This window comes from Urocampus carinirostris, chromosome 16, assembly GCF_059441175.1.
Source record: "Urocampus carinirostris isolate Australia breed hairy pipefish chromosome 16, RoL_Ucar_1.0, whole genome shotgun sequence".
Lineage (NCBI taxonomy): Eukaryota > Metazoa > Chordata > Actinopteri > Syngnathiformes > Syngnathidae > Urocampus > Urocampus carinirostris.
The window spans coordinates 18,676,824-18,696,475 of record NC_142364.1 but is presented as its reverse complement, the minus strand read 5'-3'; the positions used below and the strand labels follow the sequence as shown (position 1 = coordinate 18,696,475).

At 38.2% G+C, this 19,652-nt stretch overlaps 1 protein-coding gene and 1 long non-coding RNA gene across 3 annotated transcripts in view; one reads left to right on the top strand and one right to left on the bottom strand.

Moving 5' to 3' along the window:
* rai14 (retinoic acid induced 14) overlaps positions 1-19,652 on the top strand; it is a 57,438-nt gene that overhangs the window by 26,217 nt on the left and 11,569 nt on the right. Inside the window, exons 4-14 of one of the 2 annotated variants that reach the window (XM_088320352.1) lie at positions 3,935-4,023; positions 6,893-6,957; positions 7,087-7,144; positions 7,304-7,374; positions 11,288-11,394; positions 11,474-11,655; positions 13,362-13,390; positions 14,368-14,454; positions 14,664-14,744; positions 17,382-17,486; positions 17,796-17,897. In XM_088320352.1, the coding sequence (XP_088176478.1) occupies positions 3,935-4,023; positions 6,893-6,957; positions 7,087-7,144; positions 7,304-7,374; positions 11,288-11,394; positions 11,474-11,655; positions 13,362-13,390; positions 14,368-14,454; positions 14,664-14,744; positions 17,382-17,486; positions 17,796-17,897 (976 nt within the window). The remainder of the gene's footprint in view (positions 1-3,934; positions 4,024-6,892; positions 6,958-7,086; positions 7,145-7,303; positions 7,375-11,287; positions 11,395-11,473; positions 11,656-13,361; positions 13,391-14,367; positions 14,455-14,663; positions 14,745-17,381; positions 17,487-17,795; positions 17,898-19,652) is intronic. The other variant, XM_088320353.1, reaches the window with a different exon arrangement.
* LOC148350521 (uncharacterized) overlaps positions 9,397-19,652 on the bottom strand; it is an 80,653-nt gene continuing 70,397 nt past the window's right edge. The window contains exon 5 of the long non-coding RNA XR_015847134.1: positions 9,397-11,652. This is a non-coding gene — a long non-coding RNA (uncharacterized LOC148350521). The remainder of the gene's footprint in view (positions 11,653-19,652) is intronic.

The window sequence follows — 19,652 nt, the reverse complement described above, 5'->3', positions numbered from 1 at the left end:
TTTTATCTCCAGTCAGGGAATCGGCATGCAAGTACTTGCTCCGTTTCAAGAGATTGCACTAAGCCCATTGGCAAAAATGCAAATTGTTTCTGTTTGTGAGGGTTGGGGTGGGCTCTCACATATTACATTATACTCTCACACATGCACAACTATACTATTATACAGACATGCTCTCTTATCATATCCATACTCTCGTAAACACTACTATAATCTTTCACACATAGAACTACTCTCATACACTATACTCTTTCACACTTATCACTATACTCTCACACCAGCACAGCTATACTCTTATACAGTCATACTATCCTATCATATCCATACGTTCATAAACTCTTTCACACATGCTAATATACTCTCATACACACATTACTATACTCTCTGACACATAACAATCTACTTACACACACACACTATACTCACACATAACAATCTACTCTCATTCACACACACACACGCACACTATATACTCACACATAACGATTTACTCTCACACTTCACAACTATACTCTTATACAGACCGTCATGTTCATACTTTCATAAACACTACTTTACTCTTTCACACATGCTACTATACTCTCATACACACATTACTGTGCTCTCTCACACATAACAATCTGCTCTTATATACACACACTATATTGTCCCCCTTTTAATTTACTCTCACACGTGCACAACTATACTCTCATACAGACAGTCATACCCATGCACAAACACTACTATATTCTCTCATGCAAACCAATATACCCTCATACACACTACTATACTCTTTTACACGCACTACTATACTCTCACACATACCACTATACTCTCACTACTATACTCTAACACGTTTACTATCACACGTACACAACTATACTCTTATACAGTCAAAGTTACACGTGCACAAACATGACGATACACTCTCAGACATACTACTGCACTCTCATACATACTAATATTACTACTCTCACACGTGTTACTATGATTTCAAATGGAAACTATACTTTCTCACATATACTATATTCTCATGCCCTCATTACTATACTCTCTAACACATATTAATATACTCTCACACATTCGCAACTATACTCTTATACAAGTAGTCATACCCATGTACAAGCACTACTATACTGTCTCATTCATACTACTATACTGTTATACACAAACTACTATACTGTAATACACACATTACTATACTCTCACACAAAACATACTACTGTCATACACGCACATCTACACTCTATAACACATATTACTACTATGTATTTTAATATACACAGTACTATACTCTCACACACACACACTAATGCACTCTCATACACACACAACTATAATCCCTCACACATACCGATATACTCACATACACATGACTAAACTCTCACTCATCTTACTTTTTTTTTCATACAAACACTACTATACTGTCACACACATAATACGATGCTCTATAATAATTATAGAATATAGTAAGCATGGTTGTGACAGCATAGTAGTGTGTGTGTATATGAGAGTATAGTAATAAACACACTACTAAACTCTCACACTCAATACTATATTCTCCTAAACATAATGAGGGTATAGTAATGTGTGTGAAAGTATAGTAGTGTGTGTATGAGAACATAGCAGTATGTGTGAGGGATCGTGATATGTGTTAGAGTATAGAAGTGTGTATGAGATAGTATAGTAGTGTTTTTTCATGGGTATGACATGTCTCCGTATGAGAGTATAATTGTGCATTTGTGAGAGTATGATGTTATATGTGAGAGCAATTATGATTTCCTTCTCAAACGGTCTCATACGCGTCCTGCTCAACTATTCTTAACTCCTTACATCACTCTCCACGAATAAGAAAGTAGCCTGCTAACTAACAAACTGACAAGCTCAAATATGCAGTGAAACGAACAAACGGCTTTGATGGAGTTCTGTGCTCTCAGTGTTCCTTATAGAAGTTTGTAAGATTCTGGTGGGTGGACATTAGGGCTGCAACTTACAATTGATTTCGTAATCGATTCATCGGTGAATATATCGATGAATCGGATTTCTCAGCCGGTTTCAATTCCTCTTTATTAAAATGTTTTGGACAGATAGAAAAAATAGCGCACAAAACAACATATATTATAGTCTGTAATATAAAACGGTGTTTGTCAGTTAACTTGACCATACACAAAAATACATAGGTCTACACCTGCAAATATGCAAGATACTCATTTTTTACCACCTTATCCAAAGATCATATTATTGGATTTATCATACAAAACAAAAAAGAGCATTATATTTCATTTTATGTGTTGCATTTTTTTATTTGTATTTTTAGATCTTGAAATATGATAAACATTCCCAACATGAAAATGATATATGCTCAAGAATAGGCCCCTTGTGTAGAGTTCAACACGTCATTATTACAATTGATTTTCTTTTTACTTTATTTATTTTATTTGATTTAACTATTTTCTGCAGCACTGTCTGTTTCCTTGAAAAGTGTTTACTTAGTTTTATGATGAAACAGTCAAACACAACAAAGTGGAAACTTTCATGCCAATTTAGTTTGAAATGGTGCAATGTTCAATATTTAGGATTTTTAAAAATGTAAAAACTTTTTTACAAAAACGACCTTTGCGCACTCTGCAGGCCCCAAGCGATACTACAACTCCCAGCCTCACAACAGAATATTATGCACTCTTATTTGCATTGATTTAACCTACTTGGTGGCTTATAAATCACGTGATACAACAAATCGATAACCTAATTAGTTTAGCTTTGATAATAATCGATTTTATCGATTAGTTGTTGCAGCCGTAGTGGACAGTCTAGTGGGGTACAAGAATGCTTCCCCAGAAGAAAACTTTACACATTTTAAATCTAAAGGTCGCAATCTGGTGCATTTTAGAGCTAAATCAAGCTAGATCTATGATAAATGTCTGTCTTTCAATCATAAGTATACACTAGTTATAAAAGGCAATGACCCAGCAAACAAGTCACACTCAAAGACAGGATTTTAATGCAAAAAGCAAATAATTAAGTTTGTTCCAATGCCTATGGTGTACTATTTTAAGGTATCATATCGACAAGGAAACAGACCAAATCACTGGTATGAGTTTTAAGTATAATTAAATGTAATACTCATATCTGTGATGTGGTAAATTAGTTTTAAATATCAGTACTGCTGATTTTGTGATTGCTTCTATGATAGGACGCCAGTTCTTCTTTAATGGTTTACAGGAGGTTATTGTAACACGCAACTTATGAGCTACAGTTCGTGTTTTCCTGCCCTGAGTGAATTATTCTAATTATTTGTTATATGTTTACATTGGGCAAGTTTTCTGCGCGGAACATTCGTGGCTAAGCGTTTTTTTTTTATAGTCGCCGTTAGTTTAAAAATGTTCGGCTTGAGGAAAACGCTGGTCAATTTCACATATTACCCAATCGTCTAATCACAGTGCGGGCGGGGCGGGACAAACCTTGCAACAACTGACTGGTTAACATGGGTAGGTGGCCGACTAACCAAGATTTTCTCTGACTGGCAGAGATGCGTCGCAAAAATGGTAAATGGTCTGCATTTTATACAGCGCCTTTCAAGTCAATGAAGACCTCCCAAAGCACTTTACAATGTGCTTCACACTTACCCATTCACACACACACTCACACACCAATAGCAGCCATGCAAGCCTCCGACCTGCTTATTGGGGGCATTAGGGATTCAGTGTCTTGCCCAAAGACACTTCGACATATAACACGTAGGAGCCGGGAATCGAACCTGCGACCTCTGGATCTTGATAAATACACACCAAAGTGTTGGCGAACATTCGCTTGATGAAAAATCCGCATTTATATATATTAAAAAATATATTTTTTAATAATACAATTCTCCGAACCAATTATGTATGTATGGGAAACCCTAGTGCTCTTCTTCTTCTGCATGCTTTTCAAACTGTAGCGTCTTTCATTTTGTGCGCAGTCTTCACGTTGCAGCCTCGCGTGGACAAAACGACTGCCTTGCCATCCTGCTTTCACACGGTGCCGACCCCACGGTGACCGACGCTGCAGGTGGGTGTTGTACACACTTTTGAACTGTTGCTTCTAAGGTTTTAGATTACATTTATCTAGAGAATGGGTGGGCAAACTATTGCACTTGGGCCAATTATGGCCCAAGGGCTTTTTATTTATACCTCCAAACGAAAATGGAAAATATTGATAATAATATATCATCATTCATGCTCAGAACATAAGTACATAACTCCCTTTTTTGGGCCAAAGTGACATATTTGCCTAAATCAGCTTCCCATAGAACTCTGCACTCTTTGCACAAGTATTCAAATTGGGCAACCAATCATAACACGGATAAAAAACAAAAAAAAACAATTGGCACCTTTGCCTCACTCATTAGCCTAAATTAGACATTTGAGAGTAAGATAGACTTTTGAGAAAAACTGTACTTAACATTTTATTTTTAGTGTGAACATGTGGTAAAAAATTAGATAACTGTCATTTGTGTGCCCTTTATGTAAGTCCCTGCTCCATAAAACAAAGTTATGAAGCATTTTTCCATGCTTGCTATTTTTCGTCATTTATTTATTGTATTTATATAGATATTACAGACGCTGCCCTACTTAGGAACGACGATCGTTCCTAAGTTGAATTTGTTCGTAAGTTGCTTCAGTGCTATATTTTGTATGTTTAAGGTTTGTTCAAGTGTGTTTGAGGCTTGTATAAGTAACCTGTATTGTTTTGTACTAAAAAAAATAATCATTTCATAAAATAAAATGCTCTATAAAGATAAATAAAGTTGAGTTTAACTTACTTTTGGAAGATGCGCTTCAAGAGTTCCTCTTCCATGGTAAAAAGTGGCCGAAAAAAAGCGTTCCAACCATTTTCTCTACCCCATCTACCTTTCTTATTCCACTACTGTGATTCTGAATTAATTGAGGATCTTGAGGGTCAACTATGATTCTGAATTTGTATACATTCTTTTTGCAATCAAGAGATGGAGTAAGAGCTTGCTCTGTCCACTCCACGGTATTGCAGTACCTCCGGGAACGGTGCATTCGCACTGATCGCTGCATGGCTCTGTGGCTAGGACCTTGACTCAGCCTCTTGGCTGAGAGCAAGTGTCTCGGACCCTTGGCTTTGTAGCGTATTATGAATTGACCGATAATGGATAAATGATAAAGAATATAGAACAATAAACCTTACAAAATTCCCCCCCCCCCTTTCATTTCAAAAGAAACAGCTCGCCTCTTCTTTACACTCCACATCAACCATATTGAATGGATGCATGAGATATTAAACAATAAAAATGTCATAGTTCTTATCACGCTGGAGATAGTATAGACAAATCAAATGTTTACTCATGAACTAGGAAGAGGAAGAGAATTTCTTCTTCTGGGTGGATGCTGAGTGACCTCTCACAGCGCCACACGCCGGTAGCGATGGAAAGAAGTACTACGGTACTGTCCTCCACTTGGATAAAGGTGCACACAATACAAAATCTAACTTACAAGACTGTTCGGATATCTTTTGACATCCGGAAAAAAATGTTCGTATAAACCATTTTACGTAAGTCATATGGTCATAAGTAGTGAAAGGTCTGTAAGTAATTATTTTATAAAAAATGAAAGTCCTAATTTATTTAAAGATTTTCAACGCACATTCTCAAAATTTTCACTTAGAGTGTAAAAAACGTATTTATTTGCTTCAATTTTGAAAGTTTCAAAACCAATGATGAAATGGTCCATTTAAAAAAATATTAAATAAAATATAACATGTACGGTATGCAAGTAAAATGCAAAGAAAAATTGGTTTTCTTTATTTTCCTCATCTTTTGCCTAATTCCAGACTGTGTGTGAAATCGATCAATAATTTTTCCCGTCTTAGTCTGGCCCCTCTGCCGTTTTTATTAACCCCAATGCGGCCTACAACTTTAAAAGTTTGTCCGCCCCTGTTCTAGAGTGACAATGTTGACAAAATCAACAAAGTTGTTGCACAGAAAAATGATGATGAGAACCACTGGGGACCCCATAAAGTTTAAAGAAAGGGGTTTGAATGCAGGTCGCATATCTGCTTACTTTAGTGAACGCATTACTATATACCTGGAAAAACTAGTTTTAAAATATTATGCGCATTTGTTGGGTGGATTTTACTTTAGAACAATCTCCAAATTTCAAGCTGCTGTCATTTTTCTCATCAGCATCTTCTCGACATCTTCTTTTGGCTGAAGTTGATTTACTCAGATAGAGGCGTCACTGCCAACTAGTGGCCATAGTTAGCGAAGACAGTATCAGACTTGATTTTCTCAGCAGAGATGGCCAAGGCTTTGGTCCATTCATGAATAGTATTAAATGGCGCTTAAAGAGTTAATCTTAATTGGTGACCGTGGGGTTACCTCAACCTTACTTCATTACAAGTAAATGGACTGCTAATCATTTTTTTTTCTAAACATGAAGTCAAAGAAAACATTTAATCGAAAAAAAGACAGATTACTGACACGCTTGTTGAACTCTTCTTTGAGAGTCCATCTTTACCATACTGCCCCCTGTAGCACAAATTAAAATCATAACAAAATTAATGAGTTGTATAAAAACTAAAAGGTCAACTTATTATCGGGTGGGCTGATTATCTGCACCAATAGTTGGAATTCTGACAGACATTGGTATCGGCATTTTTGTCTCCAAAATCGGTTATTAATCCCGTATTCTGTGATCCTTAATACAAACCTGAAATTCTTTATTCAATTTAACTATTAATACAAGGACTTGCATGTTTCCCCCCTTAGTCCACCACTAAAAGAGTTTGGGGTTAGAGGCTTTAAAATGTGATTGTTTGCCAGGCTGTTGTTCTCAGCCAAACTTAGTTAACCCGAAGTTAGCCGAGATATATTTGTTTTAACTTTTATTCTATTTTTTTGATTGATCACCAGGTTTAAGTCCCTTACACCTAGCAGCCAAGAACAATCATGCTGAGTGTTGCAAAAGGCTAATTCAGGTAAATCATTTAATATTGTTGATGTTTTATAGCTACTTAGAAAACTGCCTGACGTCTATTTAGAAAAAATCTCTTTCACACTCCTACATTTTTCTGAAACATAACTCATCTGAGCTAATTCCCTTCCAGAACAAATGTCCTGTTGATGCAGTTGACAGCACAGGAAGGAGCGCTTTGCATCTGGCTGGTATGTCATTTATAGTGCAAACGTTTTATTTCATTAGGATGTCTTGCTTGTCTTTCATCTTTATTGTGTTTTTCTGAACTGCTTTCTGCCAAAATTCTATTTCAATTTTTCCTTTTCTCCTTCAAAAGAAACCCACATTTTTTTCTATTTCATCCGCAGCTCTTGCCGGAAAGATCCAGACTGTCCAATTTCTGTGCGAACAGAAAAGTGCCATCGACCTTAAAGACGCCGTACGTACTTTATAACAATTTCCACTTCTTTTCCATGCCTGTTCGACAGAATACCTTACAAAGTATTTGTCGTCCGCTTATACATCTGTTTGATGTTTCCCGAGATTAAGTAAAACGTGGCAGGTCATAAATCACCGGGCTGCAGCTGCACTCATAAATCGATTTGGTTTGTTTTCTCTCATTTGGAACAACATGAGTGCCTACACCGTGTGTTGCGTCTGAGCTGGAATGGTCAGTGTACTGTGAGAACTGCAGTCTCAAGCTGGAGACATGCCGTCTGCTTTTCAGTGGCGCTCCATACCTGTGGTTTGATCCGAGTGCGTAGCATGATATTAGCGTAATGTGCGTGTAGATTCTTTTTTTTGTACATTCTCAGCTCCCATCGTGCGCTATTACCCCATTTGGAATAGACACACAGTACTGTTTTTCTTTTTAAGGAAAACCAAAACCTTTTCGCACTGTTCTGACTTATGTAAGGAACATGTAGATCTATTGAATGGGAACCTGGATTCCTCATTTCTATGGAAGTCCTCAAACTCTTCAAAAAATAATAAATAATAGAATGAATGAAATAACTAGAAATATAAACAACAATAAATAGATATAGATATACAACAGTTTATAGATCCCTTAACCCCTATGGTCCTCTGGACACCACTCCCTGAGCTGTGTCTTGGGAAAGTACAGCCTGGCAGTGCCCATTACTCTCCAGAACAGTTTTTTTTAGATAGGGGTTTGATCCCCCACATGAAACAGATAGTTCTAGGTTCCGTGGTTACTAGTAGCAGGAGAGGCTTCCATATTTGACTCTGATACAGCACCTGCATCACCTGGTCACCATTGTTTTTGGTGTAAAGTGTCATTCTGCTAATTTTTAGATGAGCCGAACATTGGCATTGACGGGCAGGGGCGTGTGACAATACTAACCCTAACCCTTATCACTGGGGATAAGCTATTTTGTTCTGAATTTTTGAGTATCACTTGTGGCTTTCATATCTTTGTTGAAAAACAAATTTTGTGGCATTTAAAAAGGATTTCAACGCAATCATTGATATCGGTTAACTTTGTGCTAACGTCAAATTTGCAACACAATATTTGAATGTAAATAACAAAAACATTAAAATATCTGCTAGCCTAAAGCTAATGATACAAAACGCCCTTGGATGTATTCGGACAACATGTCAAACTATTTAAAAAAATTACACATTTCAAAAACGCAATAAATTAATGTGAAAATAAAAAAAAAACATACTTAAAAAAACAGGTTTATCAAATGATTCTGAATTAAATAAAAATAAAGCGAAATAAAAAAAAACTCACACATACAATTAGATGGATAGAAAAATCCAGAAAATCCAAAACACAAATTGGTTTAAATGTATTCCATGCTGCAATCAGCATTAAATTGTATTCAAATGATGAAGCTGTACGAAATAAGATGTTGCGTGCATTCAAATACAGTTGTCCACTTGAAACTCAGAGAAAAGTCTTAATAATTGCAGACATCTGAACTATTATTTTATTATATCTGAAATTTATTCAAACTAATGAGGGGGAAATAACCGTCTTTGAACTTAATTCCTAGTTATTTTTACAATAAATCATCAACATCTTGGCTTCGTTTCTCCATTGTGCTTGTTGTTGGTATGTAAATTAATAGAAATAAATCATAGCAGTTTAACAGAAAAAACTTGAGACAAAACTATATTTGAAAAAAAAAAAAAGTTGGTGAATAACTATACGTTAACTATGAGTCAAGTCATGTTTATTTGTATAGCCCTTACTCACAAGGAGTCTCAAAGGGCTGCACAGACCACAGATTATTGCAAACCACAGACTATTACACCAACCCCTGATCTATAACCTACATGAGGGCAAGGAAAAACTCAAAAACCTCAACATGAGGAAAATACAGAAACCTTGAGAAGGGACCGCACATGAGGTAATCCCCTTCCAGGATGACCAGGCTGCACTAGATGTTGCAATAACAAATAATACACAAATATTTTTAAGGTGAAACATTGGTCGTTCATAAGCTATAGAATGTAAGTGTGTTTTAAGCCTAGATTTAAACAGTTCCACTGAGGTTGCAGATCAAATCTCAGAGGGAAGAGCATTCCACAGCACCGGGGCCTGAATGGAGAACGCTCTTGAACCCGCGGATCTCTTCTTGGCTCTTGGGATCACTAGTAGACCAGCATTTTCAGAGCGAAGGTTCCAGACCGGAACATAGGGGAAAATTTAATCTGAAAGATATGAGGGAGCAAGTCCATGCATGATTTTGTATACTACTAACATAACCTTAAAATCACATCTAAAGCTAACAGGGAGACAATGCAGGTTAGCTAAAATGGGGTAATGTGATCAAACTTTCTTGTCTTAGTTCAAAGCCTCGCTGCAGCCCTTTTGTAATCTCCGCATCCGACTAAGACAGCATAGGGCGAATTTTAAAAGATATGACAATTTTTTGAGTTGGAACAGAAATGAACATATTGCTTCCTGAGTTGTGAATGCGAAGAATTTAGAGAAAGTACTTTTGTACTTAGTGTCTGCGGAAGCACAGCAGCCCGTGAAATCTAAAACACGATGTGGTTTTGCAGCTGCACATGACTGTGAGCACAACGCTTAATTGTAATCTGCTGCGGATCAAGGCTTCACGGTATAATGTCGTGCATTAACCGTGAGTTCATCCCTACTTGTCATGAATAATCAAGACACTACAAAGCAACGCTCAACAATACCGGCAGAATTTAATTGCTGCTTCAGTTCAGGGAATTAAGTGTAAAAGGCAGTCCCTCTCAAAGTATATAGCGCAGGGGTGTCAAACTCATTTGAGTTTAGGGGCCAAACTGTATAAGAAACACTCTCACAAGGGCCAGACTATTAGATTAGAAAGAGAAAAATCTTGAAAAAGAGAGGGAGAAAGAGTTAAGAGTTGTAATGTGAGAATGTGTGCGTGTGTGAGAGAGAGAGACAGACAAATAGAGACCGTGAGACAGACAATAAAGAGACTGTGAGAGAGACAATAAAGAGACTGAGAGAGACAATAAAGAGACTGTGAGAGAGACAATAAAGAGACCGTGAGAGAGACAATAAAGAGACGGTGAGAGACCAAAAAAGAGACTGACATGGTGAGAGATAGACAAAAAGAGACAGTGAGATGGTGAAAGACAAAAAAAGATGGTGAGAGAGAACTAGAAAGGGAGAGAGAGAGAAACCAGAGGTCTTGGGAGTAGCGACTGGCTTTGGCGACATAACTGGACATATTCAAAACTGCAGGTCGTTGTTTGGCTCTTTTTCTCTTGGGCTTCTCTCAGTTGTCTCGCGAGCCTGATCCTGCCTGGGGGCCGAATGTTTGCACCCATGATGTAATGTCAACGAATCACTGGATTAAATGGTTTAACGTGATAACTCTAATTTACTGCTTAGTAAATTACTGAGTGTGGACATACCTTTTCAATTGAATTGCAATTTAGAATTGGAGATGTTATCACTCACCACACTATATCCCCACTTGTATGCCTTCATTTACACTATCACTGAAGTTCACCTGAATTAAACTGTTTTTTTTCATTTGCCATTTTCAAATAGAGAATGAGCAAATTTGCCAAATCAGAGAATTGATGGGAGGGATGTCATTTTTGGATTTTAAACAAGGTTCAAAGTTACTGTCAAGAAAAAGTTACTCTTAACTCCTCCCCTTTGAGCTATTGGTGTTTGAGTGCCATGACAGTCACCCCTTTTCACATGGTTCTGAGGTTTCTCTCACCACACGGTTATGTCACACAACGTTCAGGTCAATGTTTATGTCGTGATGTCATACGACACACATTCTTAATAGTCCGCCTTGCATGTGAACCCAAATGGTGGTCTTTTCCTTTTTTTTACCGCAACTGCTTTTGTTTTCCCAAAGGAGGGGCACACCCCATTGCTCCTGGCAGCCAAGCACGGCCATGCTGAAGTATGCATCACTCTGCTGGACTGCGGCGCTGAGATCAGCACTTCCGACAACAGCGGCAGGTAAGCGGCCCCGGTATTTGAACATTCAAAAGCGCCTCTTTGCTGGTGCCAACACCCACTTTTGATTTCACATTGCTAGGACGGTGTTAATGCTGGCCACAGAGTCTAACGCGGTTGCCGTGGTAGAGGTTCTGGTGCACAGAGGGGCACCGCTGTCAGCAGTGGATTCACATGGCAATGATGTTCTGCACTACGCCAGAATGTCCACAAATGGCGAGGTCAAAGCTGCCCTCACCGCCGCGCTGACCCGGCAGCTTCCTGGTAAGACAAAAACACACTCGGGATTAATAGACGTGTAAATTTGACCGGTTTAACTGTAACATCAATACAGTAGCATAGTGATTCTCAAAAGAGGACACTCCAGGGTAGAGGTAAGATCAGGCCTAAAAAATCCAGCCCGAGCGGGTATTGAAGCTCAAACCAGCCCGAGCCAGACATATTAAATTGATTTGAGGGACGAAGCCCGAAGCAAACTTAAATTTCCATATGTTATCAGTGAGTATTTTTTGGGGATTCCTCTTTTGCTGACTTTTTAAAAAATTATCCAGCCTTAATTGTTTTTAGTGTATTTATCTTTGCGGAGGATCTGCGTCCATGATTGATTCCATGGCGGGGGGGGGGGGGGGGGGGGGGTAGGTTGTAAATTAAATATATATACATATATATATATATATATATATATAATGTAAAACCTGTCCAGGTAATATAGATACTAGATCCTAAACCACAGAGGAAAAACTATTTTGAGTATTACATAGTACAATATGCATTTAGATCCAGAATATATTTTTTCATTGTCAAAAAGGCCAACTAAACTTTACTTGGAGCATCCCTTCATCTCATAACAAAAAAAATACAAAACCCACAGAATAGATATCCGTAAATAATCCAAAAGTAGAGTCATGATTATTTGTATAGCCCTTAATCACAAGAAGTCTAAAGGGCTGTACAGACTACAGACAATTATGATACCATCCCCTGATCTAAAACTTACATGAGGGCAAGGAAAAACTCAAAAACCTGAACATGAGGATAATGAAGAAACCTTGAGAAGTTATGGATCACTTTTTAAAACCGATATTCAGAATGGCCCCCAGAGGAAGACCAGATAAAAATTAAATAATTTCATTTTTACAGTACCCAAAAAAACCCATCTTGCTGTTTGTAGATAATTTTTCTAATTTCACATTTTATTCTCCCTATTTTACCAGGAAAAAATGTTTAAAAATAAAGTTGATAACCCTGCCAATCTTAATATTTAATAAAAAAAATAATGTTTATGAAAAATAATTACCAACATATTTTAAAATAAATACTTTTTAAAAAGTTCACGGATCCCTTGACCGCCAGGTGTATCGGGGCCCCATTCTTGTGGTGTGTCTAGGGCAAGTACAGCCTACTTCCTCTCCGGGCCGTTTGTGGGTAGGGGATTACGCCCACACGAAACTGATCGTACTGGTTTCCATGGTTACCAGTAGCAAGAGAACCCTCCAGATCTGATACAGCAACTTCATCATCTGGACGCTGTTGATTTTTGGTGTAAAGCCCCATATCGTTCTTTAGAGATGAGCTGGACCACAGCACTGACGGGCAGCGGCATGTGACAATAAATCACAAAATGGGAAAAATAATACCAAAAATGTGTAAGATTATTTATTATTATTACTTATTATTCTGTGGGATTAATCTTGAAATGTATTTTATTACATTCTCCGCCAATGTCCTAATTTGACTTGATTCAGTTTCTTAAAACAGTTTATTATGTACCTAACTGAAAAATAGTGCAAAAGAACTATGTCACAAAAAGTTGGGAACCATTGCAGTAGCAGGTTTAATAATACTCAATGTTTCAATGCAGTCAGCACTGCCATCTGCTGGAGAGCACCATTACCTTTGGACCTTTCAATTTTTGGATGTGGATTTAATTTGTATTTTATTTTTTCCCTTTCCAACCGCGTTCCAAACAGATCCCAGCAAGTCTCCTATAAGTCCAGCGGTAAGAAACTGCATTTACGTTCTTTTGCTTAAATCAGAGTGAACTATAGAATCAGTAGTTTGGCATAGTTTTTAGATTTAATCACATACTTTCTCTTTAAGTATTTTATTTACTCAATGGATCCTATACTAGTTTGTGATGTTAATTTGAGGGTTGGCTGTAAGTCAAATAGCAGCTTTTCACAGATCTGTTTGGTAAAAGACTGAACGGTGCACAACTGTGACACCTGCTGGCAGTTTTGGTCATCGCAGAAGGTAGTTGCCGTCTTGTCTTAGTAGCTACTTTAAAGTGGAGTGTGTAGTTTGCGGTGTTCTCAAAAAGTTAGAAATTACATCTTTTCTATCTTGTGTACGAGTTATCAATGATCAACTGACTTCAAAGAGCCTTTATATATTTTTACTCGTCGTGCCTATCTGCTTTTATCTTACTTCAATCATCCCTGTTCCTGCCACAGAGTGCATTCGGCTGCAGGAAAAGAAGGGGGGAGTGATTTCACGCTTGTTTTATTTTATTCCAAGATGAAAATGGTTAAAGGTAGAAAAGGAATGTAGAGTCCAAATACCAACCCAAACCTCAAAATAGATGAAAAAAGAAGAGTTCATTCAAGTGCGTTTTAGATCGACACGTACGTGCACGAGCCACAGCAGAAGCGTGACAGAAGTTTCAATGATAATTTCAGCCAGAAGATAGGAATATTTTGAAGTTCTGGACACCGCCTTTAAAATAAATTAGGCGATTAATGAAAAAAATGTTATAGATTACAATAGATGGGGGAATTTTGTTTTTTAAAAAAAGCATGTAATTCATGAAAGCTACATTCTATGATCCATACATCTTTCTTATTAACAGTCCCAGCTTGTGTAAACCTGTTAGTGACTTAGAAATCTCGATTCTGATGATCACTCAGTTGTTTGAATCTCCTTGAACTAACAACCACTGATTTCCCTTTTTCCTTGGCTTTTTGCTGACCCCTGTAGCATGATCAAGTAGCTAAGCTAAGTGATGAACGGATCACAACTCCCAAAAAACGAAAAGCACCTCCGCCTCCTATTAGCCCTCTGCAGGTAAATGCATGTCTCTGTTGGTCCGCTTGTATCAATATCTCGCACTCTGTAATAATGCACAGATTTTAGCATACGGCTTGTTTTCACTGAGAAGTTCTTAACACTTGTTGTTTCTCAAAAACGTTTTTCTTGACCATCATCTAGAATTTGCTGTCCTAAAAACGAGTCCCAATGAAATAAAGTTGTGTTTCAAATGTATCTACCTGCAGAAGTCTGAAACGTCTTCTCCTTCGTTTTCTGGAACCCCGTCTTCCAACAAAAGTGACACTCCGAAACGATTCAACTACAAGGTAACAGTGTTCATTTTACCTCTGAAAAGTGATGGGTCCCGGGGACTCGCATGCAAATCTATGGGTCCCAACAAAGATCTATGGGCCCCCAAAATTTAGCGTTATCGAGGTTGAAATTGTAAATCGGCGACTAGTATATATTATAAATTTATGTATTCATTTAGTTTTAAGCATCACAGTTTATTAATACAAATCAGTTATCACTTCAAGATTTTTCAGTTCACAACAATATTGTACATTAAACAAAAGAATATTGCTGAAATAATTATATTAATCCATATTTTCATTTAGTTTTAATCATCACAGTTAATTGGTAATACAAAGCAGTTATATCTTGAGATTTTTCAGTTCATATATTCTTCGTGGTTTGCTGTCCCGCCACAGTTGTAATGCCTTCTCAAAGTCCAATCCATTATCATCTTCCTCATAGTGTCACCAGGAATATAATTTAGTCCATTTTGGCAGCAAAGTCCTTTTCTTGCCAAAAGTATTCTTTTGTTTATTGTCTTTTGTTGAATTGTTCGCTTCAACACACGTGTTTTCCTTGCCTCCGCGATCTTCCGAACAATTTCTCTGCCGTTTTTTCGTGCCAGAATTATTGCGGTTGTTATCACTTTGTGCATTATGTTTCGACTTATTATTGACACTGAAGAAATTACCAATTTTGTGTCGATTTTCACCTAATACCAACTGTCTTGCTCGACATGAATGAGGTTTATTATAAAAAAAACTTTAAAAATTAAGTAGCTTGGACGTTCACTACAGAAGGAAACGCACGTTGATTTGAAACGATGTGTCCCCAGCAAAAATGATGCGTCTAGGACGCAGGGACGCGGGCAAACGAGAACACTGAGGTAATGATAAAAACATTTAATATACTGTACACACATTTTGTGTTTACATTATCGTTGCACAGAATAAACATTATATACATAGATATATATAAGGGGGACAAATTCATGATTTTTTTATTTAATAATTTAGCATTAATTTACCAAGCATACCAGAATCCGTGTGTTTTGTTGTTGTTTGGTTTGTTATTGTTTTTGTTTGTTTTAACACAAACCAAAATAAGTAAGTTTAAGTGTGCTAATTTGTAATATCAGTACTAGACAATTCCCGAGGCAATTGTGAGAGTTGGTGCTGGATCTGGGAAGATGTCGGCATCAAACCAGTAACATCGAGTTGTAGCATAAAGATTTTAAACTCATTGAGATGTATCTAATTTTTAATTTGGTTCTAGTAATAACACTGTTATTACACTGTAATCAATTATGAATGGGCTTATCCGCAATGCATGGGGTTCATACTTTTCAATGGGTTACCATGGTACCTAGGGAAGTTTCCAGGGGTGGCCCAAGTGGGTCAATTTTTAACATGAAATGTAACCATGGGTTAATGGTGGATGCTAACAAGTGTATGACTCACCAAGTTGTTAAACTCATGTGATATGTATGTGTTCATTTTTATTTGGTTCGGTGGGGGGCATAATTTGTTAGCATGAAGCTGTTAGCATTTTGGTGTTAGCATAACTTGTTAGCATCTAGCAGTTATTACTTGTTAGCTTGTAGCTGTTATCATATAGCTGTTAGCATAACTTGTTGTCATTTAGCCGTTAGCATAAGTAGCCTTTATCATAGCCGTTAGCATTTAGCACTTAGTATAACTTGTTAACATATATCGCTTTGAATAATTTTTTAGCATGAAACCGTTAACATTTGGCTCTTGTATGACTCATTATCTCTTTGACAACAATGTTTACAGCTAGCATGAGCTACAGGCTATGCCAGCCCAACTCAACGCCGACAATGTTCACAACTAGCTTGAGGTAATATGTGGGTTGCTATATTTCAACACTTTGCCACTGTGCTTACAGCATTGTTGGCAATGAGTTAGCATAGCATCAGCTCGTCCCTGCTAATAATTGGCATAGCCAGCCCAACTCATCGCCGACAGTGTTTACAACTAGCTTCAGCTAATATTTGGGCTGGTTTTGCATGTAGCTGTTAGCATCCACCATTTGCCCAAGGCTAAATTAAAAGTGGGTCAGTGACCCACTCGTGCCACCTCTGGAAACTCCCCTGGTGAACCATTGAAACGAATGAGCCCATGCATTCCGGATGGGAAAAACTCAAACCCATTCATTGTTACCTGCTACCAGTGACCGTGACGATCTGAGTTAGAGCCGAAATGGGCAAGACAAGATTTTTTGATTTTTAATTTGACATTTCTCCCTGTATAAAAATTCTTATAAGGCATACACAATTCAAAATGATCAAAAATGGTAGAAAATACGGTGAAAAACGTTTAAGTTGACAGAGAAGCGATCTCCGCCACTCCTCCTTGCAACCAATTTTTTTTGATGATATATCGGGAAAATGTGCTCGTTAAATGAGCATTTTGAGCCACGTGCACGATCCTGGAACAAATCAAGGGTTTCAAGATAGCAAAGGATAATGGTAAACGAGGCTTTGAATAGCATGCCGCATAGAACAAAAGGCGAAAAAAGGCACTACAAAATACCAAGGCACAAAGAGGTGACATCCCACTTCTACTCCTTCTTACCCTGGACTTATTTCCCCTCCCACTTTTTCTCACACCTCCACTGTTCCCTCCCCCCTCATTCTCGCACTTAAGGATGATGAAGTCCGAGAAAACTTTGAGGGTCCGCGTAACAACCAGAGAAGCATGCTGCCGGAGATGACGGACGACTCTAGGAACGTCGAGGAACTGGAGTCGAAGGTGATTTAAAAAGCTGTCGGTAACTTAACATAGCTTAATTGGTAAAGCATGAATTTAAACTGTGACATTCACTGTTAACTAAAAGGTATTCCCTGCGCAGATGTTATAGAGGTTTGTATAGATTAATTTGTTACCTCTCAAACTTGGATATTGCGAGTACCATACCGTGAAACATCTGTTTCCGAAGCTCTGTGTGTTCACCCCTGCATTCTTAAGGAGGTCTAACCAAAGCGTACGTGTCAGGACCTGTTTTGTGGCGAGTGGTCTCCAGCGTCTGCAGCTGCTAAAGGTATACGATGTGTTGTGCAGGTCGAGCCCGGCGCGACGCCCTCGGCCGCTCTCGTTTCAGCGCTTCAAGCCAAGATTACCGCTCTTACTCTGGAAAACCAGCAACTGGCCTGCAATTTGAAGGTGAGCGGTTCTGAGGCTTATAGAAAGACTGCTGTATTGAACTAAATTTGGCTAGGAGGACTAATCCATACAAACATGTGTTCTAATGGATGCTTTTTTTTGCTAAAAAGGAAAAAAAAAATCAAGATGGCGTCTGCCTCTTTCATTCATAGCAATGTTAGCATATACAGTAAGACCTCAGTTATCGCGGTTAAAGGGGGGCAGATCCCCTCGCGAAACGTGAAAATCCAGGAAGTAGCGACGCCCCTTCGTAGAAGCCCCCAAGGCTTATTAAACTTTCCACGAGATGACAAAATAACATCTATAGGTCTACAAATAAAAACACAGAATTGTCTATTAAAGATTGACCGGTACGGGTTTGTCGGGGCCGATACAGATGCAAAAAGAAACAAGGATATTTGTAATGAATTCAAATACAAATTTAGTAGATTCCCGAAACTTTAAAGTAAATTATAATTTCAACTCGGTTAATGGTACATAAAAACTTAAACAGAATTCCAACACAACTAACATGAACTATCTTACCCTTAACCCCTTAACGTTCCTGTAAGATTTGTCTGGAATCCCAATCCAAGACACATACCCTAAGTAAATTATTTTTGAACTGTTTGGAGAATATAGAAGCTTTAAGTAATCTGAGTTAGAACATACACACATAATAGGTTTAGATTATCTTCAATCAAATGCCTGCAGATGAGTGTCGCATGGGCATCTTAGCTGGAAAACAGGTGAGACAATAGCTTGAAGCCTTCCCTGGTACCATGTCATATTTGATCACAATCTGAAAAACTAAACATTATATTTCAAACATTTTTCTAAGATTGGGCACAGGCATTACCAAAAGTGGCCATTTGGAGATGACCAGCTCACACCACTAAAACTTTTGCAAGTATTTTACTTTGGCCATTTTTTTTTTAGAAATGTTGAAAGAGTTGTAAATGTTTGACTTCTCTTTCCAGAAGTCAATCAATGATTGTGTCAGGGATGTGATTTGACCAAAGTGAAATTATCTGAAAATTAGCGGGGGGGGGGGGGGGGGTGATTGCTAGCTGGGGGGGGGGGGGAAAACCAGGTAGGACCAGGGCAGTGCCCTGGTGGGGGGAAAAGTGGGGCGAAGCCCCCCCCCGGAGCTCATGGGTTTTTTTAAGTACTTTCAATGCACTCAGATGACAAAGAAATAGACAAGACAACAGCATAAATTTTCAATGTATATTGAACTATCCCATATAAAATTACAGTTTAAGTCAACTCAAAATCAGTCACATTAAAAAACATTTCCCCAACGCCACTATCTTAATTGTAAAGAAGATGGTTCCAGTGGCAAGGGAGACCCTAGACGACCGGCATCTTTCTACAACTGCAGGCGGCTAACGGGATCCAGGTCTGTAGGAAACCGCCTCAAAGCGTGCCGCCACCAGCTTTTGGGATCACTCTTAGTCTGGACTCTACCCTTCGACCTGTTCGGCTTGGGTAACCCTACCAGGAGTACGAGACTCCCGCCGACATAGCTCTGGGGGTCATGGAGACGCGCAAAGTGCCCCACCACGATAAGGTGGTGATCCGTCGGGACACAGCTAAATCCATTCACATGACCCAAACACTACTTCCTCCTAGACTTCATTGCTTTGGAATAAATCATTTAATCAATCATTCTTAATACATAATGGATAACAAAAACATAAAATACCTCATGCAGCAAGCTCTGATAAAAACACAATCATGCATTCGACTAAGATCATCTCTGTAACTGCATAC